This window comes from Pyrgilauda ruficollis, unplaced genomic scaffold (assembly GCF_017590135.1).
Source record: "Pyrgilauda ruficollis isolate IOZ18807 unplaced genomic scaffold, ASM1759013v1 scaffold81, whole genome shotgun sequence".
NCBI classification, from domain to species: Eukaryota; Metazoa; Chordata; class Aves; order Passeriformes; family Passeridae; genus Pyrgilauda; species Pyrgilauda ruficollis.
Window position 1 is genome coordinate 59,670 of NW_024530044.1, and position 25,434 is coordinate 85,103.

General features: G+C 40.8%; 1 protein-coding gene across 3 annotated transcripts in view; it reads left to right on the forward strand.

The window, feature by feature from the left end:
- The window catches only part of ITGAV (integrin subunit alpha V), a 49,519-nt gene extending 27,464 nt beyond the window's left edge, over positions 1–22,055 (forward strand). The window contains exons 15-31 of one of the 3 annotated variants that reach the window (XM_041487577.1): positions 19–120; positions 820–878; positions 1,886–2,040; positions 3,448–3,585; positions 4,081–4,148; positions 5,291–5,438; positions 5,776–5,868; positions 6,884–6,963; positions 9,044–9,124; positions 10,034–10,139; positions 10,777–10,935; positions 11,954–12,067; positions 12,368–12,481; positions 12,575–12,682; positions 13,746–13,868; positions 14,308–14,417; positions 21,949–22,055. In XM_041487577.1, coding sequence (XP_041343511.1) covers positions 19–120; positions 820–878; positions 1,886–2,040; positions 3,448–3,585; positions 4,081–4,148; positions 5,291–5,438; positions 5,776–5,868; positions 6,884–6,963; positions 9,044–9,124; positions 10,034–10,139; positions 10,777–10,935; positions 11,954–12,067; positions 12,368–12,481; positions 12,575–12,682; positions 13,746–13,868; positions 14,308–14,403 — 1,744 coding nt within the window. In that variant the 3' untranslated portion in view covers positions 14,404–14,417; positions 21,949–22,055. Of the gene's footprint in view, positions 1–18; positions 121–819; positions 879–1,885; positions 2,041–3,447; positions 3,586–4,080; positions 4,149–5,290; positions 5,439–5,775; positions 5,869–6,883; positions 6,964–9,043; positions 9,125–10,033; positions 10,140–10,776; positions 10,936–11,953; positions 12,068–12,367; positions 12,482–12,574; positions 12,683–13,745; positions 13,869–14,307; positions 16,014–21,948 lie in introns of those variants that run through there. The other 2 variants (XM_041487576.1, XM_041487575.1) reach the window with 2 other exon arrangements.
- Positions 22,056–25,434: the final 3,379 nt, after the last annotated feature.

The following is a 25,434-nucleotide window of genomic DNA, read 5'->3' on the forward strand; positions in this document are numbered from 1 at the left end:
AGGATGTTTTCTTTGCAGGGCAAGACCAGTTATTAGAGTAAATGCTGCCCTGGAAGTTAATCCAACCATTCTAAACCCAGAAAACAAAGCCTGTTCACTGGGAGATGTAAAAGTTTCTTGGTAAGCAGAATATCTATGTTTCTCCTTGAGGGGAGGGACTTCTTGGGTTTTAATTTTGAAAGGTTTCAGGAAGTCTAGTCAGCTAATTAAAAAAATAAGAAGAAGACAAACACAGATGTTTCTGAAAGAACAGACAATACAAAATAAGAACTCTCTGACAGCAGTTGGTGGAGCAGCACTGTCTTCAGTAGATGTCAGGCTGAGTTCCAAACTTGCAGAGACTCCCAGGTGTCCCTGTTGAGCAGAGTAAGGTCTTCCCAAGAGGTCAGCACATCACATGGTGTTTGCAGTGTTTCACCCACTAACACACACGCTGGGGCAATGATCTGTTCTGTAAACTGCTTTTGCTTCTGGATCCCAGGACATCATCCCAACCCACTTTCCCTTCCTACTGCTGACTTTCTTTTCAGGGTCAGTATGATATCTTTAAAAATCAGACCCATTTGATTACAGAAATAAACATTCCAGTCCACTGGTGATTGTCCCTAGATGAATCAAGACTCCAAAGCTTTGCAGTGCCTGCAATTCTGCCTACTTGTTAATAGAGTATAGTTTCTCTTCCATCAGTAGAAAATAGCTTTTGGGAATGAGCTAGAGTCTCAAAAAGAGGCTACATCTGAACATAAATAAATGGTGAGGAATTTTAGAAGAAAATGAGAGAAAAAGTGTGTGAAATTATTTTTTTTTCCTCCCAAACAGCTTCAAAGTAAAGTTCTGCTTAAAGGCAGATGGCAAAGGAAAGCTCCCGAACTCACTCAGTAAGTTCTGCTCATTTAAAAATTGGAAGTCTTGTTGCACTGTTTGCAGAAAAGAGCACTGGTCATTGTCATTTTCATGACAAACAGCTGGATGCCCTTTGCAGCCACTGCTGCCACTTGGGTGGCACGTACATCTATGGGACTCTTCAGCAGGCTTTTTTGGCTGTAGTGGTGTAGAAGCCATTTAACCATATCTGAGACTTTAAACATATGTTCAGCTATGTGGTTAACCAGTCTTGGAAAGCCCTTTGTGTTTTACAGAATTTCCAGTAACTCTCATTGAGGGGAATTTCAGACAAGAATATTCAAGTATGTGCATTGCCAGGCCTGAGAGATACAGACAAGCCACAGGGAACTTGTCACATCCTGTTGAGATCATGACTTTCTGATTGATAGCAGTGACTTTTTTCACCAGATTCTCAGATCAGAATCAGGAAAAGATTGTTTCAAACCAGTGTTTAAGTTGTCTCCAGGAGATTTTTTAGTGTGGCAAGCAGACTGCTGCAATCAGGTTTTGTCTACTCATTGCAGATTCTTTTCCTTATTTTCTGTGGCACATACAGAGGTGGTGTGATTTTGGAAGGTTCATACGAATATCTGTTATGTATTATAAGTTTTATTGTCTATATCAGATATCTCAAGTAATTAGATTAGCCATAGTATTTAAAAATACAAATGCTATGTGCAAGATTGTTTTAAGTTTTCTAGGGGAAAAAATTCTAACTTTAGTTCTTGCAGTTCTACAGCAATTACAAATTACAAAAGTATCTGTGTTCTTAGATATTTCCAGTGTTTAAGGAAAAAGCAGAATCCAATTTAGGACAGCAGCAGTGCTTGAGAACTAATGTAGTGACAGATTTTACATGGAAGGAACTGGAGGTTTTAAGAGGGGCAAGCACTAGGTTTGTGTTGTAGTTGAAATGAGTGTCAGCTCAATTTCTGAGGGAATTCTGCAATGTGTTTAATGGAATGAAATATCCCTTACCCAAACCCTTTGGCTTGGCCAGATTTCCAGGTGGAGCTGCTGCTGGACAAGCTGAAGCAGAAAGGAGCTATCAGGAGAGCTCTGTTTCTGCACAGCAGACAGCCCAGCCACTCCAAGAACATGACAATTACAAAGGGGGGCAAAATGAACTGCGAGGAACTCGATGCCTTCTTGAGGGTAAGTAGCCATTCATGTTTTAGGCAAATAATTTTTGGTGCTTTGTGTGTTACAAGTTCGTTGTGTTAGGTTTAAACAAAAAAAGGCCAGAAAATATGCTAGAGAAATTTTGTTTTCAGTGGATGGACCTGAAATTACTAAAACTATACATCTGTCCTGAATTACTGCTGTCACAGCATGAATGATGAATCTTCTTGTGACTAAGGTCCTGGTTCTTAAATGCATTGGAAATTCAATTCAGAACTTTCTTCTGGACCTCTTGGATAAGTCATCCAGGCACCAAATTAGTTATAATTTCCAAGGAACATGAAAGTCCATAAGCAGAGGTTGTCCCCTCTACTTTAAAGATTAAAAATTGAAGAAAAATGTGGACCTGCAACTGACAAGCCAAAATAAGCAAATAGCAGAGGAGATGGAGAAAGTTGAAGTACTAAGCTTGCTTTTTCTCAGTCTTTCTGCATTCATCCCCACAAGTGTGAACAGATGCTAACACAATTTAAAAGTTTTAATCAGTAGAAGAAACATTGTGTGTAGCTATGTAAGTTCTATGCAGCTCAGATTTATCTCTGAGCACTGGTAAATCAAAAATTAACAATACTTGCTTCCTGCTAAAAAAACCCAAATAAAAATGCTTGCAGTCATTAGGGATTCACAGAGGGTAGGTAATACTTTCTTTGGCCTGATTTTTGTGAGTGGGTTATATACAGAATTAGACATCTCAGACCACAGGGTTAGTAAAGATTTAGCACGTTTCCACCTGATCTTTTAATAAAGAAAGTAATGACACATGACCTATGTGAAATGATCAAAAATGGGGTGTGAAACCAGTTTAAAACTATAGGTAATCAATAAGTTTCTGCCCATAGAAGACATCTTCTGAAATAAGATCCTGAAGTGAGCTGTGCTAGAGTCAGTAGTTTTCATTACTCTCAGAAATGAAGCAGAGTTTACACTGAGCAAATCTGTGGCAAATGTAAAGCTAAGAGATGGTTTGGAAGGCAAACCATCTCTTAGCTTCTCTGAAAGGCAGGATCAACATTTGATAAGCAGAATGATTTCAAATGAACAACATGAAAGTCAGCAACTTCCAAGTGCCAAGTAATAATTTCAGGAAGGAAAAATTGGAAGTCCAAAGATGTGTATCTGTGAGGGATCTTAGAAGCAGACTGAGGTTGGTCTGACAGGAAAGAGCAGAGCTGTGTAGCCTTTAGGCTCCTTGTTACTGGATTTCCATGACTTAATATTTCTGTATGCTCCAGTTTTCCATGTTTTAAACAGGCATGTTACTGCTAAAATTGTGCAGGTTTTCTGACAAGAGATTTTTCTGCTTTGAAAAGAGCTCGGAAGTTTTAATGTTTTGGCCTGTCGACTACATTTGAATTGTGATTGAAACTTTGGTTTCCTCAGGATGAATCTGAGTTCAGAGACAAGCTGACTCCCATTACTATTTTCATGGAATATCGTCTGGACTACAGGACAGCTGCAGATGCAACAGGATTGCACCCTATCCTCAACCAGTTCACTCCTGCTAACATGAGCAGACAGGTACACTGCTTACACAGCCTGGGATGAGAGAACTCAGAACACTGTTCATTTTAGGGAGAAAATCAGTTAGAGTACTCCTGGAAGTGTTAATATTGAAGGCTATCATCCATTCTCATACTGTGCTGCTCTATGGACATTATGTTTTGCCCTGTAGTTCTATCAAGGTAATATAAATAGTTTTTCTACTTCTGCCCTTTTTTACGAATTTTTACACTTGTTTGTAAAGAGCATTAATCCCTTAATATGAAGGGATTATTCAAACTATGGAAAGATGGTTAAAGTTAAGTCCTAGAACTGCAGTAGGGCAGGATAAGGCACAGTGTCCCCCACATATAAAAACTCATTTGTTCTCTTCTGAGACTAATGACATGAAAACATTTCATTACCAGCTATGTGGAATTATTTTTAATGTGCTGGTGAAGCAGTATTATTGAAAATGTATGTTAGAACAGATGAAGGAATTATTACAACAGTATGTGTTTGATTTTTCCATAGGCACATATCCTGCTGGATTGTGGGGATGATAATATCTGCAAACCAAAGCTGGAGGTGTCAGTAGAAAGGTAAATACCTGACAAAAAATGCAAGGAAAAGCAATTTCCCGACTTGAAGTCTAAAGATCAGTAGCTGGTAATACTTTTGTTTAAGGGATGTGTTGAAATAAGCAGGACCCTCATTGTGTGCAATCTGAACTCAGGCTTATATGCTTTAATGAAAACCTATTTTCTGCTTTGGAACCTAATGTCTTTACCATGCAATGCACTACTCCCACTCCCACCCCAGCCTCCACTCTAAGTAGGACATATTTATTTATTTATTTGCTAAGCTGGACGTGTATAGTGAGAATAAACCTCTGCTAGCTGCCATTGTATCTCTATTCTGTTGTTTAATATCAGATAGACATGTGAAAAAGTGGTTTTATCCAGCAAGGGGAGGAGTAGGGCTCTCTTGTCGCATGTATGAAAAAAAAAATTGTGTTGGTATTGGCAATGTCTTTTATCAAACCTGGAAAAAAGAAACAAGTTTTCAGTGGTAGTTTGTTAATGCTTCTGAGCTTTTTTTTTACTTTGTGTGGCCTAAAACCTCTCTTACTGTATTATCTCAATCTGTTTTTTAATGCCTTGTAGCCATAGGCACATAGTATGTAGGTAGGACACTTCACAAGCACTAATTCATGCCAACACCTCAGTAACATTTGACATCAGTGCAGATACCCTGATGCATGCTTGTAGTTGGTGAAATGAAAATACATCGTTTGCTAAGATAATCTCTTTGTGTCTGAACCAAAGGTATTGCACGGGTCTTGGCTCTATTTTGTGTAGCTGAGCCTTCCCTTGAGTTTTGTTATAAATATGTGCTTGTACCTCTGCAAAGTTGGCCTGTAATCCAAAATGTGCACAGGGATTTAGCTGCCCATCATGGTTTGTTCCTTGTGAGAAAAAGGTGTTTGTGGTTTTTTGTTTTGTGGTTTTACAGGCAAGATTCTTATAAAAGAACGTATACTTGCTCCATTTGTTATTATAGACACAGGGTTTTTTAAAAGTACCTTAGAGCTCTCCTGGCACTCCTGAAACAAAGGCACTGCCTCCAGATTTCTCCACTGTCTTTCTGAAATTTCAAATGTCTCCTGTTTCTCCAAGTCCAGCCACTTCCATGCAATCTGAAACCCGAATGCAGAACTCGCTTTCATTCTGTTTTCTTGCAGTGATCAGAAGCAGATCTACATCGGTGATGACAATCCCCTGACCCTGATTGTCAGTGCTCAGAACCAGGGGGAGGGAGCCTATGAAGCAGAACTCTTCGTCCTTGTTCCTCCCCAAGCAGATTTCATCGGGGTTGTTCGCAACAACGAGGTAAAATTCCAGCTGCTTTTGAGGAGTCGTATTTCAGCTGCTGCTCTGGAAATCTCTAGTGGCTTCTGTTATTTCAGTCTTAGGGCAAAGCCCTGAAAAAGTGATCAGTTTTTTCAAAGCCCCTCTTTTTTATAACCTTGAAAACAGGTCTGTCTTGTATCAAAAATATTTGTTTCCTTGGAGACTTCCATACTCAGATTATATTTCATTTTATTATGTGACTGAGAAATGATATTAAAATTAATACAGCATATCTAGGACTTCTCTCCAGACTTTCATCCAGGTGCTCAGATGTAAAGAATGACATTCCTTGGTGTTTCTTTCTGGTTTGTTGCAGGATTTGGCCAGACTGTCATGTGCTTTTAAAACAGAGAATCAGACTCGCATGGTAGTTTGTGACCTGGGCAATCCCATGAAAGCAGGGACTAAGGTAAGCTTTGGTCCAACAGGTGTCTGGTAGCTCACCCAGGGGGCAGGTGGCATTTTCCTTAATCACAGCAGTGTTTGGGCAGGAAGTTTTCTCCCAGGAATTTAAGATTAGACCTGGCATTTAGCTGCCCACGTTTGGTTAGTACAGAGGTAGTTGGTTTTAACTTTTCAGCTAAATTAAAGGCTGGAAGGAGTGTTCATGAGTTTTGTGATGCAAATCAAAAGGAGTCATTCATTAAATAGTGAAATTAATGGACTTTCATCCCTCATGAATTTTTTATATTTATCTGATATGTATTTTTTAGGATATAATCAAGAGCTAGCTCTCAACATTTCTCACTTAGTTCTCTTTTCTGCCTACTTTCACGAGGAAGGACAGAGTTTTGTCTAACTGAAACCTTTACAATTCCACCAAATGTAGCTGAAATTGGAAGAATTAAAAAAATTGTTAGTGTGGCAGATTTTAAGGTGATATGACATAGTAACTCTTATTTTCTGAGGAAATGAAGTGAAAATCAGTCACAATTATAAAAATTTCATTATGCTTTTCTTCCAAGAGCCATCTCATATAGACGAGTGAATGCTATTTCCAATGTCTTTTGGAGTGTATCAACCTGAACTGCACAGATGTTAAAGCAAATATGAGTTGACTTAGACCAAACCTTGAAATTAACTTTGTATATTTAATGTGTTCCCTGCTCTTTAGATTACAATATTTTTTGTAATGCCAGGGGTGGCTCAGTTATGTGTAGAAATGGCTGAAGTAAGGGTGGGGAGCACAATGCAATCCTTATTTTGTATTTTATGGCAGTGATGCCTTGGCTGTAATCTAAAGAGAGGGCAGTGCATTTCCAGCCTGGATGAACTGGACAACTTGAATTTGCCAGTTCTGTGTGTTCTCTCATCACCAGGAGTCTCAAGCAATTTCACTGTAGCCTAATGGCATTGAGAAGCTTTTATTGTGTGTTTTGTTGTGCTTCCAACTGAACCACAGTGGGTTTTTTTTTTTCTCCCAGCTCTTAGCTGGCCTGCGTTTCAGCGTGCACCAGCAGTCTGAGATGGACACCTCTGTCAAGTTTGACTTGCAAATCCGGAGGTATGGAAATCTCTGAGTGTCATTGTGTTTGAGGGTCCCCAGGATGAGGGAAGAGATGAGAATCTTGACTTCATGTTTCAGAAGGATTTATTATATTATGATATTATATTATATTGAAATGCTATACTAAAACTATACTAAAAAGAATATAGAGAATAGGATCCATCAGAAAGCTAGAAAGGACTGGAAAGGAATGAATAATAAAAAACTCATGACAGACAGAGTCTGACACAGTTGGACCATGATTGGTCATTAAGTAGAAACAACTCACATGGATCAATCAAAGATGCACCTGTTGCATTCCACAGCAGCAGATAGTTATTGTTTTTCTTTTCCTCTGAGGCTTCTCAGCCTCTCAGGAGAAAAAATTCTGGCAAAGGGATTTTCATAAAATATCGTGGTGACATCTGAGGATGAACCTTACCTGGGAGAGGACACACACAGTAAACAGAATGCAAACCACTCAGTATCACTCTGGCCTAATTCTCTTGTCTTTGCCTTGTAATGGCTTGAAAAATAACCATGCTGAGTTAGGTTTCCTAAAATACAGGAAAAATTAAGAGGATTTGTGCGTGCATATCGTTGTGCTCTGCTGACACTTGTGGTGCCACAGAATTACTTTGGGTTTATTGCCCTCTTTTAAAACTGGTGCTTGAACTCTGAATTCCTTCTGATGTAAAACCAGAACTTCATGTATTTAGAGGAGGAGAGTCTTTCAGGGCAGGCAGTGTATGGGGCAGTCAGAGCAGAAGCAACCTGCAGTGAACCATCAGCCAGCCTGAAAACTAAATGGAACAAAACAGTGTTCCTATTAATTATCAGATGAGCACTGTCATATAAATCTGATATATAAATCTGAATTTGTAACTTCTGGAGATGATATTTAAGGTTGGAAATGTGATCATTAGGAGTATCTTTACCAAATACAGTTTTATGTTGTTTTTAATGGACAGTACGAATACACCTGGTTTGTTTTTTCCCTGTGGTGGATCAAAACCATTTTTTTTTCCATTTAGGGCTTTATTTTTTTAATGTAGTAAATAAATTAATCTCATCCACATATGCATTTGTCATCTATGGGAATTAGGAAAGATTAAAGCTGCCGTTCTATTTTAATGATGGAGTGTTTTGCCATGCCAATCAAAGGCCTTGGCACATGAAATATCTCTTTGATCTCCCACTGCTGTGTGTTGGGTTTTCCCCTTCTCCATCAGCTGGTAAGGTGTGCCCGTGGCATGGGACTGTTCCCTGCAGAAAGTGATCTGCTCTGGGGTGTCTGTCACCTTCCTTAGGCTAGCAGCAGTCACAGCTGCTGTCACGGGGTCAGAAACAGTCAGGGAGGTTGCTCAAGTCATGCTTGTCTCCTGATGGAAGAGAAGGGAAGTTCCTGTCGTGTTTCAGGCCTTTTATGGAAGAAAATTCCTTCCATGGCTCGTGGGTGCAAGTGGTGCCATGGAGCACAGTAATCACAGTTCACAGTGACAGGCATCACCGGGGGATTATCTGGGACAGCTTTTAAGGATCACACTGCTTGTCTTAAACTCACAAAGCTACATCTCCAGTGCTGGCCCAGCTCCCAGCAGAGCAGGTCTAGTCTCTGAAAGAGTGAGGTATTTACAGGTCAGGAGGAGAGCACTGCTGCAGGTGATTGTTGATTACAGCAGCAGTGAAGAATGGTGAGAAGATTCAGGATTCTTTGTAAAGGAAAATGTTTGGTTAGGGGGAGAGAATAATGAGATGTGTCGAAGGAGATCAAGAGTCTGCTCCCAGCACACTTTGAGGGGGGAGTGTTCCCTGTATTTTCTTACAGGACAGCTGTAGAACAGAGTCAGCATTAACTCTGTGTCCTCCACCAACCTCTCCCTGCTGGGGCTCCCCCAGACTCTGCACAGGGTGAGGCTCCATGCGTTTAGGTGACAGCTTGCTGCACTCTGGTCCTTAGCTTTTTAGCAATTGTGCTTTCCTACAGGGGCTCAGGAGTCATCCTATGTTAAATACAGTTACTTTCAACTGTGGAGAGTTTTTTAATTAAACACTTTGCTTATTTCATTTAAGAATTTACCTTTTATTTTCCCTGCAGTTCCAACCTGTATGACAACCTGAGCCCAGTAGCATATTATCAGGCTGACCTTGCTATTTCAGCAGCTGTTGAAATTAGAGGGTAAGCAATACTATTTTAATAAACACTTTTAAGGAGCTCTGCACATTTGCTTCTTTATATTCACTGAACTTCCTTTCAGGTCTGCATAAGTTTTCAGGAAGGTTTAGGGAATTTTTAATCACAATATGTTTTTCTCTAGCCAGAGACTAAGAAAACTTTTTGGACTTTTGGGTCTTAAATAATTACAAAATTTATTCCAAAAAGGAATCCTGTGCCTCCATTACTAGAGATATTTTTTAGAAGAAGAAAAAAATCACCGCTCTTGTTTGTAGTTTTACATTTCTGCAGGTTACTTTTCTCCTTCACAAACTGACTGGGGTTTTATCTGAAAACCTCTGAAACCAAAGTTGCAGATTCTATAGAATTTAAGTTTGTAATGTCCTCACCTTCAGTCTGAAGCATAGTAGTAATATGTAATGACTTGGTTGCTCCATCACCTCTACTTCCCCCCTAAAAGTCCTCTTGCTTAACCAGTTAACTTGGATTCCTGAGTCATAATTTTTTTAATTTTCCACGACATTCATTATTGTGAGGAATTTGTTCAGTATCTGAGAGGTGGGGCATGGCACACTTGGAAAAGCATGATTGGTATCTTCACTGCTTTCAGGGCTGAATTACTCTTAGGACTGTACTGCTAAGGCTCTACAGCATCAATATTTCTCATTATCATAATATTTCACACTGGTTTTTTTTTGGATGACATGAGTGTCCTTTATCTTTTTTTAACGTAGAGAACAGAACTGAACATTTAATATTTAAACCACTTCTATTCTTTCAGGTCCTATGTAGAGGATGAGGAAGTGGAGATTGCATTTTAAGCATGTTGTTTTTTTTTCCTTTAGATATTCTAGAGAATCACATTTATTTTTTCATCCTTGCTAATAACAACTCCTTTGCTCTGCTGTTTAGTGTGTCGTCCCCTGATCACATATTCCTTCCTATTGCAAACTGGCAGCCAAAGGAGAATCCTGAAACAGAAGATGATATTGGGCCTCTAGTTCAGCACATCTATGAGGTGTGGAATTACTGCTGGTTTCTGTGACATGGTTCTATGATAAATGAAAATAAATCTTTTGGTGTAGCTTTACTCTGGAGTAAATTATGATTTTCTTTTTCTTTTGTCTTGTATGTAAGGAGAGATTTTATTTTTTTAATGCTGGGCCAATAACTGGTATATCTAAGAAAGGGTTGGAGTGCCTGCAATTAGTGTGACAGGGGTTGATTACCTACATAACTACACATATTTTATTTTATTGCCTTTTGAAATCTAGATGAAACATTTGCAGTAATGTGAGCTCAGGCAGTGGCTTAAGGCTGCTAATTATTGTACTCTATCTGTTCTGAATCACTACCCTGAAGCCTTTTGCTGTGAAAAAAATTAAGTATTTAAAATTTCCTTTAAAGAATTACCACATATTTAATCTAGATTGTGTAATTAAGCAAAACTTACCGAGAGAGTTGTGTGAATATTAATAGTTAAAAGTTTTACCACTTTTAGGTAAAGTTTTGATGCTGTGGCCATAAGTGGTTGGGGGCGGGGGTAGTGGCAGTATCACATTTGTGGCTCAAATATAAAGTAATAGTTATGTGCACATTAACAGAGAGAGTAGCATTATTTTTTTTACATCTGTAAATTTTATTTTCATAATCAGCTGAGAAACAATGGCCCAAGTGCATTCAGCAAGGTGATGATGACTCTGCAGTGGCCTTACAAATATAAAAACAACACGCTGCTGTACATTGTGCAGTATGAAATTGATGGTCCCATGAACTGCACTTCTGACATGGAAATCAACCCACTGAAAATTAAGGTAAGCAGGACTTTCCCTTTGAGTGGAATGAAGTGTGTCTGGTTGTTTTGTAAGTTCTCAAAATAGCCAAATCCCTGAGAATATGACAAACTGAGATAGTTTTTCATCTGTGGCTGACAAATAAGTCTACACTTTTCCACACTACCTGTCAGTGTATATAGCAGGTGAAATAAAAGGTAAACAGCAGCTGAAAATTGTCAACTCAAAGATCAATTTGTCTTGTTTCTTTTTATTGTGGGGTTTTTTTCTTTTTTTTTTTTTTTTTTAGCTTCAAGGCTGTATACGAGTTCTAAGTCCAAAGAAACAGAATTATAATGAATGTGGTCATGAGCTAAAACCAGATGCTCCTGGACTCTTTATGTAAATTTTCTGGGGTTTGTTTCTTGGAAGAAAATGGTATTATTTTTTTATATTACATTTTATCTATGTATCCAATTGGATAAAATTCTTCCAATTTGGGTGAATTTATCTATTGGTCTATCCAAAGGTCACAAAGGACAATAGGGGTTAGCTATCACTGCCACCAAAACATGGGATTTACAGAGCAGAAGAAACTTTTTTTTCCTGGGCTGGACTAGGCAAAGAAACACCAGATAAAACCCATCAAGTTGAATTGAGGAGTTGATTTCTAGGATAGTTTAGAACAAGCAATAAAAGTCAGTGTGTTAGTTCAAGAAGAAATCAGTATGTTAGTTCAAGAAGAAATCAGTATGTTAGTTCAAGAAAATGTCAGTATGTTAGTTCAAGAGCAAAAAAAGGACTGAGGGAAGATATTCAATGTATAGAACAACAAAGAATGCTTGTGTATCTTTGATAACCAAAAAGCAGCTTCAGTGAATATGTAAGTACAAAGTTCCTGTGCTTCTGCTCTATGACTTGCAGTGATTTATTTTCAGCCAGGGTCTGAAGAATAGCTAGGAGAGAAAGAGAGAAACTTGCAGTTAGGTATTTTCTTGTCCTTAAGCTTGAAGTCTGCAATATACTGAGTCATTGTTTGTGTTCCCTTGGTGTGTGCTAGATTTCTGCTTCCAAGGACGATGACAGGAATGAAACCCTTGGCAGGGAGGATCACCGTGAGCACCGCGTCAGCCGCAGGGATTTGCCTGCCGTGGAGGGGGACGTGCACACTCTGGTGAGCTCCCAGCACTGAGCTGCTGACACCACACCTGACAGTCCTTAAAAGCAAATGTGAGGAAGATTTTTTCCTCCCTAAACATGACTGGAAAAAAATCTCTACTAGGAAATTAACATATTACCATATCACTGTCTCTGTAACTGCAAGCTGTAAGTAATTATCCAATACTGGAGGTAATTCAATGTATTTTAATAGTTTATGGTGCTTTGCCAGTGTAGGTATATGGGTAAAGTAATGCCATTAAGGACTTTTCAAATATTTTCATACTTGGAACATCCTTCCTATTTTTATACACAGGGCTGTGGAACTGCTGACTGTTTAAAGATTGTCTGTCAGGTTGGCCACCTGGAGAGGGGAAAGAGTGCAATATTGTATTTAAAATCACGCCTTTGGACCCAAACTTTCATGAATGTAAGTGACTGGGAATATTCTGTCGCTGCTTCTGAAACAGTAAAAGTGATTTTTGAACCCACATGCAATACTAATTTTGTTTCTCTTACACAGAAAGAAAATCAGAATCATTCCTACTCTCTCAAATCATCTGCTTCCTTCAGTGTTATAGAGTTCCCTTATAAGAACCTTTCCTTTGAAGATATTCACAATTCTACAGTTGTAAGTCATTTGCATCCAGCCTGAGTTACCATATACAATCACATCAAAATCAGTGCAAAGAAAATTATTGTTGAATAACATTGTTATGGTTTGGTATAATTTTAATTTTATCAGCTATTTGTTTCATGTATTTATTTCAGTTGAGGGTAAAGCACATTCAGTTGAGGGTAAAACAGACTGAAGCTGACAATATTTGTGGCTTGAAAGACTTAATTGAAAATGAAAAAAATGATGGTGAACAGTCCTTGTGTTCCTGTTAATGCCATTGTTGTTAGAGAAATATTTTAGTTGAAATTTGTTTTCAACTGTAGTAGCACTTGCAGCTTGAATAATGAACTTTCATTGGATTATATAAAGCACTATATATGAACTTTATATATGTGAGGGTGGAGCAAAAAGACCTTCTGTGCCCCAGGGGGTTTCAAAGGGAAAGGAGACAGGGTGCAAAGAGAAAGGAAGATATAGGCCATTTGTTTGGACTGCCACATTGAGAGTTTTTGGTAAGCATTATAGGATTAAGAGATCTTAAGGAAAAGGCAGAAAATGATTGTGATTAACTCATTTTTGAATATGGTTTCTAAAGCCTATTATTAGCTGGGGCTTTTTTCTCTCAAGCCTTGTGGAGTTGATTTTTTGTTTCAAAGTATACTGAATATACACTAAAAAGAGATTCCTTTGAAAAAAAAAAAAAAAAGGAAAAGCCCTTACTTATCTTTCTCTAATTCCAAAATATTTCCACATTCCTACAGTTTTTTGAAAATCATCAAGAATTACAGAAGACATGTTGCCGTGTTATCACTGACTGCAAAAGGGCAAACCCAGGCAAAACAATCCCCAACCCCTTACTATAATTTAATTTTAAAATCCTATTAAATTTGGGTCAGTGAAGTCTTTATGTCACCAAGAATCTATGGCTTTTGATTCATTCTGGAGAGAAAAAGTAATTTATACTGGATTAAGATTATAATCATGATAGGATTACGGTATACAAGATTCAAACTGCATGGATGAACTCAGCATATCACTGCGGTGCAAAATGTGATTTATTGTGTTTTTCTATCAGGTTGCTACAAATATTACGTGGGGCATTCAGCCACAGCCCATGCCTGTGCCAGTGTGGGTTATCATTTTGGCCGTCCTAGCAGGGTTACTGCTCCTGGCTGTTCTAGTGTTTGTCATGTACAGGGTAAGTTCTGTGTCTGGGGGTTTTGTATCATTTGCTTTTCCCTACTAGTGATGTATTATTTCATACAGTACTAGCACTTTGCAGAAATGCCTTGATCATCTGAATCAGTTAAGTTTTTGATAGTGATGTATTATTTCATACAGTACTAGCACTTTGCAGAAATGCCCTTGCTCCCCTGATCATCCGAATCAGTTAAGTTTTTGGAATAACTGTAAAAGCTTTTCAGCTTTGTCAGGAAGAGGCTGAAAAAAAGAGCATGTCTGTGATGGTGCTGAACTCAGTTTAAGTTTTCAACTGATATTTACTGGAGGTCAAAACTGAGGGACGAGAGTGAAAAGACAGCTTAATCAGTTAAGATCTGATCATGAAGGAAAGAAAAAGGATGTGTGTATGTTTTGCAAGTCACAATGCAATTTCTTAATTGTTCTCTGAACCACAGATGGGCTTTTTCAAACGAGTGAGGCCACCTCAGGAAGAACAAGAAAGAGAGCAACTGCAACCGCATGAGAACGGGGAGGGAACATCAGAAGCCTAAGCAGAGTTTTATCTGTAAGACATTCTGAAATGTACACTTGCCTGCATCTTGGTTACAAATACTGGCTTCCCCCTCCATGAGCAAACCCTCACCACTGCAGAGCTGCTGGTCTCAGAAGGCTTCAGCACGTGCAAAACAAGGGCAAAACACTTCAACCTCCCTCCTGCATTAACCCCTTCCTGCCTGCCACTAACACATCCACACTGACCCCGAGGGACAAACTCCAGGGACAGCAGAGCTGGGATTCTGCTTGCTGGGACACAGGACGCATCATCTTCTCTGGTTCATGTACTGACTTGACTCTCCATGAATTGCTACGCAGATTCTGCATTTGCCCTTGGAGCCAACAGCCTCCGGAGGTGCTGGCTGGATTCTGTGGTTGGTTTTGGTTGGAGCACACTACATTTCATCGCCTAGCTCTTGAAAGTCAATTGCACAAAAAAAAAAAAAAGAATGTAGCTTGTTTTACAGTACTGAAGAATGTTCTTTACCCATTAGCTCTGATGATGATTTTTTTTTTCTCCTGCTCAAGAAATAGGAAATATTCAGTGGAATCGTTCACAGCTGACACCGGTTCCCCTGCCTGCTCAGTCATGTGTCTTGTGGTTTCTCTCTAGACCTTACAAATACTGTTCTCCATGTCCTGGGTCTCTTACTGTAGGGACTGAGCCTGCAAGCACCAAGTGAGGGATAGAAATCTGGGGCTGATGTATTTTCTGTGGGACTTGGGGAAAAGATTCAGGGCAAGATCCCAAGACTCTGCTGTGTATTTCCACAGTGCAGGATCCAGGTGTTCCACAGAGTTCTTGGCACCATGGATGCATTCATGCCCTGCCAGGGACAAGGTGCTGGGCTGTGGCTGCCAACAGGCGTGTCTGAGAAAACCCTTGATGTCCACAAGTCAAACCTATGCAGGGTTTGAGGTGAAGGCTGTAAATTAGTTGGATTGTATTTTGGTTTCTAGCAGAACCCTGGAGGGACGCTGTGTGACAGGTTACCTGGTGAAGCTGTTAATGCTCACTTTCCCGCTTGACCATGCCCAGGTGCAGGATGGAATGACACAGGGGCTGTTCAGACCAGTCTCTCTGCCAGCCACATCCATGGATCTGGATTACACCCGCACTTTAGCCACACTCACACCTCCCTCACCTCCTGCCCTCAGAAACAGGGAGTCAAATGAAGCAGGGAAGAGCTGGCAGTGCACAAGGGTTCAAAAAGTAAAGGTTGATTCAGCTTGTTTCACTTCACTCATTCATTGTTTCATTGGCTTGTCTAATTTGATTCATTCATTCTTTCAGGCCCTGCATGTTTCATTGCACAAGGCATTTCATTGCACAAGACATTTCATTATGTTCAATGCATTTCATTACCAGAAAAGACACTAAGAATCTTGATTCATTGCTGGTTTTTGAACATACCAAAAGGTCAGTGGTTTAAAGCCACACTTTTACATCACTCTCAGCTTATTTCCCTCACTGTTGGTGTAGTAAAAGGAAGTTGGTTGTTCAGCTTGCAACCACAAGCTGCACGGATTCTACAGAGGACATACCTGAACCATTACTGAGGTGCCTTCTATGAGATGTGTTTATTCTCTTTTCCAAGACTTCTACGTATTTTCTGTGGGACTTGGGGAAAAGATTCAGGGCAAGATCCCAAGACTCTGCTGTGTATTTCCACAGTGCAGGATCCAGGTGTTCCACAGAGTTCTTGGCACCATGGATGCATTCATGCCCTGCCAGGGACAAGGTGCTGGGCTGTGGCTGCCAACAGGCGTGTCTGAGAAAACCCTTGATGTCCACAAGTCAAACCTATGCAGGGTTTGAGGTGAAGGCTGTAAATTAGTTGGATTGTATTTTGGTTTCTAGCAGAACCCTGGAGGGACGCTGTGTGACAGGTTACCTGGTGAAGCTGTTAATGCTCACTTTCCCGCTTGACCATGCCCAGGTGCAGGATGGAATGACACAGGGGCTGTTCAGACCAGTCTCTCTGCCAGCCACATCCATGGATCTGGATTACACCCGCACTTTAGCCACACTCACACCTCCCTCACCTCCTGCCCTCAGAAACAGGGAGTCAAATGAAGCAGGGAAGAGCTGGCAGTGCACAAGGGTTCAAAAAGTAAAGGTTGATTCAGCTTGTTTCACTTCACTCATTCATTGTTTCATTGGCTTGTCTAATTTGATTCATTCATTGTTTCAGGCCCTGCATGTTTCATTGCACAAGGCATTTCATTGCACAAGACATTTCATTATGTTCAATGCATTTCATTACCAGAAAAGACACTAAGAATCTTGATTCATTGCTGGTTTTTGAACATACCAAAAGGTCAGTGGTTTAAAGCCACACTTTTACATCACTCTCAGCTTATTTCCCTCACTGTTGGTGTAGTAAAAGGAAGCTTCTTACACTGATTGAGAGAAGAGCATTGTCTATGCATTTCAGTGGACAAGGAACTGCAGAGCAGGAGGTTGTTCAGCTTGCAACCACAAGCTGCACGGATTCTACAGAGGACATACCTGAACCATTACTGAGGTGCCTTCTATGAGATGTGTTTATTCTCTTTTCCAAGACTTCTACTGTACTTACACCAGTGAGATTTCTATGTAGACAAGTTCTTGAAAGGGCAAAAGCTCTGGTTTGGTTTTGTACCTTGGGGTTTTTGTCCACAGCTGCATCTCCCCCATAAATACAGCAGTACCCACTAAACCCAGAATTTTCTGAAATGGGCAGTTTGTTTCAACTCTGATTTCTGCACCCTTTCAGAGGTTTAAAATCCACCAATGGCTTTTGTTGTTAAGTCCATTCTTACTCGCTGATCCGTGATGGCATCTGAGTCCTTCAGGGAGAGAGCACTGAGGCTGGGGGGCCAGTATGTTCGCCAGATATAGGCTTGCATATTTATCCATTTACATGGGTTGGATTTAGACTGTTTGTTTAGATAAAATTAGTTTACACAAAAGGGTATAGGGCTATGATTCCGCTTTCACTGAACTTTCGAGGTCTTCAGTGTGGCCAATGTTTGCTTTTGTCCTTATTTTTAGTATTGTTGCTAGTAATGTAGTAGAGAATCAGGAGTCAGGCTTTGATCCTGGCCTCAAAATGTGACTTTGGTAGAGCAGCATTTTCAGTTACTTACACGGGCTTGTGGTTCTCACGCTGTGCCAGCTGATTATCTGTGTGCAAGGAGATTGGTTTTACTCAGCCTTAATCTCAGTAGGGTAAGAGGTTTAAGAGACTGCCAGACAGATTATAGCTCTAATTCCTACGTGTGTGCTTTCATTACATGTACACTCCGTGGTGACTTGAAATTTATTAGACTACTTGCATGTGTAGGCTTTGTTAGGAGGTGAAAAAGAGTATTTTAAAAAAAAAAGCATGGTCAAGATCCCTCCTGCTCACAGGGATGGGATACCATAGCATTGCTAATGTCTGTGCTAACCGCATCCTAATTTTACTGGAAACTCTTTCTGCTGATTTTCAGGATAAGAAGGTACATTTTATTGGTACAACTACTGTAGCTATAGAAAGTATCTTCCATTTTTGAAGTTACATAAAGTAAGACTTATTTAAGTGATTTTTATTTCTTGCCTTCTGCTGGAGAATGAGAACAAATAGTTGCTTCTTCCATGTCCATTAATTTCCAGTTAGATTAAAAGACCACTGCATATGTAAATGGAGTATACAGGTTACTTAGTGAGCATAGATGTAACACCTCAAATTCAATTTAAAGTAGCATTTGTGTTTCAGGGAGATTCCAAATTGGAAATTTTCCTGAATGGGGGTGCAGGAAACTTTTGATAGTGTGTTCTAGATTCAGCAATAAGATTCCAGATTATGTATGTACTTGTGTCAATATAAATTTTATACTGACTTAACAGGCATTGATGTATTCTTGCAGCAAGTACTGTAGAATGATGTCAAAGCTTTTAGAGAAACTTTAGAAAAGGTATTTTAGAATGAAATTAATGCCCTTGAGTCAAAATTGGTATGCACATGGTGCATACTGGAAGCATTTAAAAAATACAAGTACAGTAACAGAGAATTAGCCCTCTTTTGAGAGCTATGTTTCAGGAGCAGACTTTTTATGAATATAAAATCAAGAGCTATGTAATTATTTAGACAAAAAAAAAAAACATTTTTAAAGAGCTATATCTTTTATAATGAAATATGAAATTATGTAAGTGCTCCAGTTTGCAATTAATGCAGCATCTCATGATCAATATTGAAAAGTGATTTATATTACAGACTGCATATTATCTATTACTATGTTTGACAATATTTAGAAAATGTAAAGCAAGGAACCTAATTTATAGGTTTACATTTCTTTCAAGAAACTATGAAATTGTGGAAATAGCTTTTGTTTAAGCATGACTGTAAAGTCAAATACGGGCTATATTTATCAATGTAATTTGAAATCTTTGATTAAGTTTGCTGACATTGCTTGCCAAGTTATCAGGGTTTTTTCTGTTTTAAATCTTGATCTACACATTGATCTCCAATTCTCATAATGCTTGTGGAAACTTTCTGAAATTTACTACGTGTGCTCTTTCTTTATAAAACACTTATTCCAAGCAAAGGTATTAAATATTTAGTTGTTTCTAAACTTGAGTCCATGCTTAAATAGTCTTAAAGGGTATTTTGAAAATGTTTCAGCTATAATCAGCATGTACTTGGTGAAGGAATGATGCTGCACTTAGATTTTTGCAGCATTTGGGTTTGTTGTTGGTTACCCTGACAGAGCCCTGCAGTATTTTTTTCCTACACCCTCCCAGACAGTCTCAGAGCAGCATTACCCTGGTAAAAACCAGTTTTTGTCTTTGGTCCAGACTAACGTGGTCCTTTGAACGTGATTCTTTTGTGTCCAACGCTGCTGGCTGTTAATGAGTTGGGGAAAAAAAAGTATTTTATTACAGAAAAACAGGAATCCAAAAAATAAAAAAGGTGATGGCAGGGCCCAGATGAGACGATTTTGGTTGGTTTCTGAGGTGTGCCGAGCTGTGAGTGCCCCGTTGGCGTGGCCCCTGTCCCAGCCCGATGCCACAGCTGGGATCAGGGTTATTGCTGAGCTCTGCTGACTCCTGTGGGAGCTGAACTCCTTGGTACTGAGTCTTTAGCCTCCAGCCCCAGGTGCAATATGCCATGGTCTGAGCTGGTTCCCTGCCAAGTCCTCTCTCTGCCCGGTTTTGCTGGCCTGAGAAGGGCCGTGGTGTTTTTGTTTTTGCGTGAGGACATGACAGAGCCAGCGTGCTCGCTGGAGGTGATGAGTTAATGCTATTGCAAGTCTTTGATCACCCACATTGGGTGAAGCTTGCTGTATATTCTAAAGTCTATCCACTACTAACTCCTGAGTTCTCCAGAACTGGTACCACCTTCTTTAAGCCCATTGTGGAAAATTTGACTGGAGACTATAGAATACTGGGGTTGAGTCTGTAGTACTACTGCTGTTTCATGTGATTGTGGTATTTAGGTCTATTTTTAATTCCCAATGTGTAGAATTTTAACATAGCACAGGAAATCTAACCTTTCATGCAATGAACTTCTCCAGATGTGCTGCATTAAAGGTGAATAACTCGACCCTTGGCTTTTGCAAAGTAATGGAAGATTTCATGCAGCATTTGCATCTTAAAAAATCCTTGTGCAGGTTTTGCTTTTCTAGTCCATGAAGGAAACCTGTATTTGCTATGACACAAATATGCTGAAAATGTAACATTTTATTTCTTCATAATGGATTTTTTTTGCCTTTTTCTTGTGTTTGCTCGTGCAGTAAATCAGTAGAGCATTATTTGCACAAGCAGAAAATTAACATACTAACGAGAGTGCTGCGATTCATGTTTCTTTGTCATGCAGTAAATACTTGCAGCATAAATGGGAATATTTTCAGTTACCATGAACTTGTTTCAAAGGTCTTCGGTACATTTAAGGAGAGCAATATACATTTGAAGTCACCTTATTTTGTATTAAATTATAAATTGTGCAGAGAAGTGGGTATTGTGGCACAGTAATTTTGTACTGATATGAAATATATAGCTATTATAGCTATGTTTGCTTTTTAACTCATTCTTTTCATCCTAATGCAAATTTGAGTGTTTTTATTAGGTTGTATTTTTCTATGTATATATACAATTTCAAAATACTATGATTGGGTAAACCGAAAAATGTAATTATTGATTTGATTCTGATATTTAGAATTTTGGAATAAAATACCTCTTAATCAACAGAAATTCTGCTGTAGGCTTGTTTTTGGTTTTTTGGTTTTGGTTTTTTTTTTTTTCCCCTTAGGTGTATTTCTTAAAATGCATTTAATTCACCAGAAAATATTTCATAGTATATGTTTGTACTCCACAATTATGTGCTAAGTTCAAAAACCTTACATTTACACAGCTTTTATGTCTGCACCTCAAGTGGCACCTTGAGTCAAAAAATCTTGTAATTACAAGCAAGAAAAATGATCTAGTCACAGACTATATTCTATCACCACAAATCCGATTTCCAACAGAAATTTCTACATACCAGAAATAAATATTTTAGACTTTATAGGTGCCAAATTCCTGTTGAAAATGCTGACATCTTGTCCTCAGGTCAGGAAAATTCTCAGGGAGCTGGAGTTTTTTCCTTTGTTGTATTATTAGTCTAATTTTATCTGAGTGTTACATTTTTTCTGATTACCAGTCATACTCCCCTGTGTGGGTGGGGTGACAATAGTATTTTGTGTCACAATAAAGGCATTCATGAGTGTGTTTTATTGCTAAAACAAACCGTGAGAAGTAAATGTGATTGTGAACACTTCAGAAAAACTCCAAACTAGTGAGTCCCCTGGCTTGCTAGTAGAGAATTTGTTAACCTAAAGAGAAGAGTAATAAAGGAGACAGAAAAGATGAAAATCTGATATTTGTGGTTTAATTAACAACTTCCACAGATGTCACAGTAGCTGTACTTTCACTCTTTGCACACCTGAGTGATGCTTCACTGTGAGTTTTGATCATTAGTTAGCTTGTAAATGCATTGCCAATACATTAACACTTTAGTGCATGTCAGTACATTAATATTTTTACATCGCTGGTTCAGGCATTCTCAAGAACATTGTGAACAATACTTTGAAAAAGTATTTACAGGAACTTCTCATCAATAGATTGTCTGATCTACATAAAGAATTGAGGTTAGTGCTGTCAGCTGCTCATCTTCTCACAAGGTATTTCACCTAGAATCAATCTGTCCTGCTGCATCTTCCTGATAAACTCCTGGTGCTGAATTATTACCCCTCTTGACAAACACACAGGACATGCTAAGACTAGGTTTACAGGACACAAAAGCACAACACACACCTTGAAAATGTGAGAAGAATACTGTCAGTCAAATACCCCATTGTAATTTACATTATTTGTAATTTTACATGCAGACCAGGCCTGTGTGGTACTGCTTTTGGGAGTTTTGCAGAGTCCACATAGACTGACATTTCTGTGTCATTTGTGCACACATTTTCAGCCCTGGCAGAACAGCAGATGCCATGTTCAGTGGTTGATGGCAATGGTTGTAATTTGTTTACAGTTTGAAGAGTGTGTAGCAACATTTAAAGACTGCAGGAGTTACTGCTGGACACAGTTCCTCAAGAAAATACTCAGGTAATTAAAACAAATTACCACAAACCTTCATTTCTTTAAAGAAAATTTGTTTAAGAAGAAAATCCTGATTTTGATTATATTTTTGCTGAAATGAATGTTATTGTGTACCCTAATTTTTCCTAGTAATTTTTCTAAATGTAGTACAGACAATTTATTTCCACATGTTATTCCCCCTTTGGAGCCATTTTCAAGAGAGCTTTTATCACACATTTAACAGATTATTTCCCCCCCCCCCCCCCCCCCCCCCCCCCCCCAGAACTTTATAAATGAATAATTGTGCATATCTATATCATCAGCATTAATTTAAAATGTTCCTGCCAAGTTGGTTCAACTATTCCTCTCCAAATAATTTATATCTTGTTAAAAGCTCTTGTCTGCAAACATGTGGGAATGAATTTGTGGTCTGCCACACCCTCAGTCACCAGACAAATTCCTGAACAAAGGAAGCTCAGAGCAGCAGCAGCAGTAGGTTTCCTGTAGGTCCCTTTCTTCCACCTGGGACCACACACAGTTGCAGAGAATCCAAAATTAATTCAGCTCTAAGAGTGGCTGTGCAGGAACAGCCACTTTTCCTTTGCAGTGCCCACATAAAAGGTTGAAATAGGAAGCTGGGTGAGAGGATGTTAATTAAGCAAATAGGCACTGAGCATGTCTGCTAAACTAAAAAGAGAATTTATTTTTTTTGCTTATGAGTTCCTGGAGGAGTTTCACATCAAATAAATGATTGTTTTATTTGTCTGGTTTTTGTGGTTCTTTGCTTTCTTTCAAGAAAAGTCCTGTCAAATGAAAACAGGTTTTCATGGCAAAGGATTTTTTTGGTGCTGATGTGAAGAAAAAAAGAGATTGACAATAAAGAATAATACTGAGAAGTACCTGCTGAGGAGGATGTGCGTTTCCCACTGCAGCATTATCCTACGAGCAGTGACTGTTCCAAAATGGTGCCAATGGACTGTCAGCAACTGCAATAAAAGCAAGTTGTATTTTCTATGTCAATCCCAAATCTATTTCAAGTCATTGTTAATGGCAGTGAAATAATTACATTGTACTGTAAAGAATGAATAGAGGCATAATGAAAAATATATTTTCTTCAGATTTTATAAGAGATATGTTGAAAATATGCACAGTAACCTGTTAATTCTTACTTTCAGCATGGCCAAATTTATACCCTGCTATAGTTTGTGACTCCATTCCTCTGTTTCTCTTGCAATGAAGAAATTTTCTGCAATCTGAAAATAACAAGATTTGGCCTAGTATGTCATAGTGTCTAAAATAAACCATTTACTTGACTGATCTTTGTTTGTAAAAAAGCAATTCAAGTAATTTTATACTTTCCAAGGAAGTTTCTATTCACCATTTCAACATACACTGAAGATTTAGCGTTAACCTGTCCTGTGAGTGCTCACAGAGAATGGGATGTTGGCCCCTCCGGAATCATGGCATGGGCTCACTCATCCCCACCAGTGTGAGACCCCCGTGGGGTGATGCCAGTGTGTGCTCAGCCCCCAGGCACACAGGTGGCTGCCTGCTCTGGGACACTTTGGTTTGTCTGGATGTGCTGCCTTTCCTCGGGTTTGGGGGTTTTTCCAGCCTTATCCGCTGGGAACACCTGCAGTGGTTTTTCCATTACCCTGCCCTGGGCTGTGTGGATACACCCAGCTCCCTCAGCCCCTCCTCATCAGGAGTGTGCTCCAGTGACAGCCTTGAAAACGACATTACATCTCCTGAAGCCTTGATCCTACACACAGCCATCTCTCTGCCTCATGTGCATGTTTATTCCTACCAGCAGTTCCTGATATCCAACATCGTGCTGATCAGCAATACAGAGAATAAAATTTTTTAGCTCTCCTGAACGCATTTTTTTAGAACTAAGGAAGCACATAAGTAAAATTGGAATGTGTGTACACGTGTTTGTGAGGCCAGAGAAGGGCAGCAGAGCTGGGGGAAGGGTCTGGAGTGGGATGAGGAGCAGCTGAGGGAGCCGGGCGTGTTTATTCTGGAGAAAAGGCGGCCCAGGGGAGACCTCACCGCTCCCTGCAAGCACGGAGCAGCCAGACGGGCTCTGCTCCCAAGCAATCAGTGACAGGGCGAGAGGACACACTCTTAAGCTGTGCCAGGGGACGTTTAGGCTGGACATCAGAGTTTTTCCACAGAAAGGGCGATCAGACATCGGAACGGAGAGGTGGCGGAGTCACCATCCCTGCCGGTGTTGAAGGAAAGCCTGGAGGTGGCAGGATCTGCTTGGCACGGTGCTCTTGGGTCACAGGCTGGACTCGGTGACCCCGAAGGCCTTTCCCAGCCCAGCGGGTTCCGTGGGTTCCGTGGCTGGCTGACACCGCGCTTCCCAGAGCGGGGGCGATGCTGCGGCCCCAGCGGGCACTGCCCACGACAGGCCCGGGGGGCGATGCCAGCGCTGCCGCCTCGGAGCGGCGACATCCCGGGCACCCGGGGGAGGTGGCCCCGCTCCGCCCCGCCCCGGCACGTCCGTGGGCGGACGCAGCAGCGCTCTCGCCGCCGCAGAGCCGCCGCCGGGGCCGCGGGTGCGGAGCGCTGCGCTGGCCTCCCGCAATATGCCTCCGCTGCCCGCGGGCTGCTCGCCATGCCGGGCACCTGCGGGCGCCTCTCCGCGCTGCTCCCGGGGCTGGCGGCCGCGCTGCTGCCGATGAGGATGATGATGATGGTGATGATGATGATGGGGCGGCCGGCCGCCGCCGCCGCCGCCACCCGCCCGCAGCAGCAGCGAGCGGCGCTGCCCGGGGGCGCCCCCGCCGCGGCATCAGGTACCGAACCCTCCCCTGCACCCGGTACCGACTTCATTCCTGCGTCAGGTACCGAACCCTTCCCTGCATCCGGTACCGACCCCATCCTTGTGTCCGGTACCGACCCCTTCCCGGCGTCAGGTGCCGACTCCATCCCTGCATCAGGTACCAAACCTTCCCCTGCATCCGGTACCGACTTTATCCCGGCATCCGGTACTGACCCCATCCCTGCATAAGGTACCGACTTCATCCCTGCATCCGGTACCGACGCCTCCTCTGCATCCACGTCCCCTCCCTGCGGGATGGCTGCTCTCCCCATCCCGGGCTCCGCTCGCCCCGGGAGCCCCAAAAGGCTCCAGCGGTGGGGCTGGAGCGCGATCCGTGTTGGGAGCCCGCGGGTGTGAGTGCAGCCGCCGGGAGCGGCGCTGACCCGCACCTCGGGCCACACAAGCCTGGCCTTGGCTAGCCGGGCTCCAGGGAATCCTGCTGGCTGGCAGGAATCGCCACAGGGAGATAGCCGAGCGTCCGTGGAATAGAAATATGTACGTATGGATCATAGACGGGTGGTTATTTCCGTGTATATTTCTGTGTCGCTTTAAAAATAAACCAGCTGCTACATGTGTGAGCATCTTGAGCCTGTCAAAGGAGTGATGGGG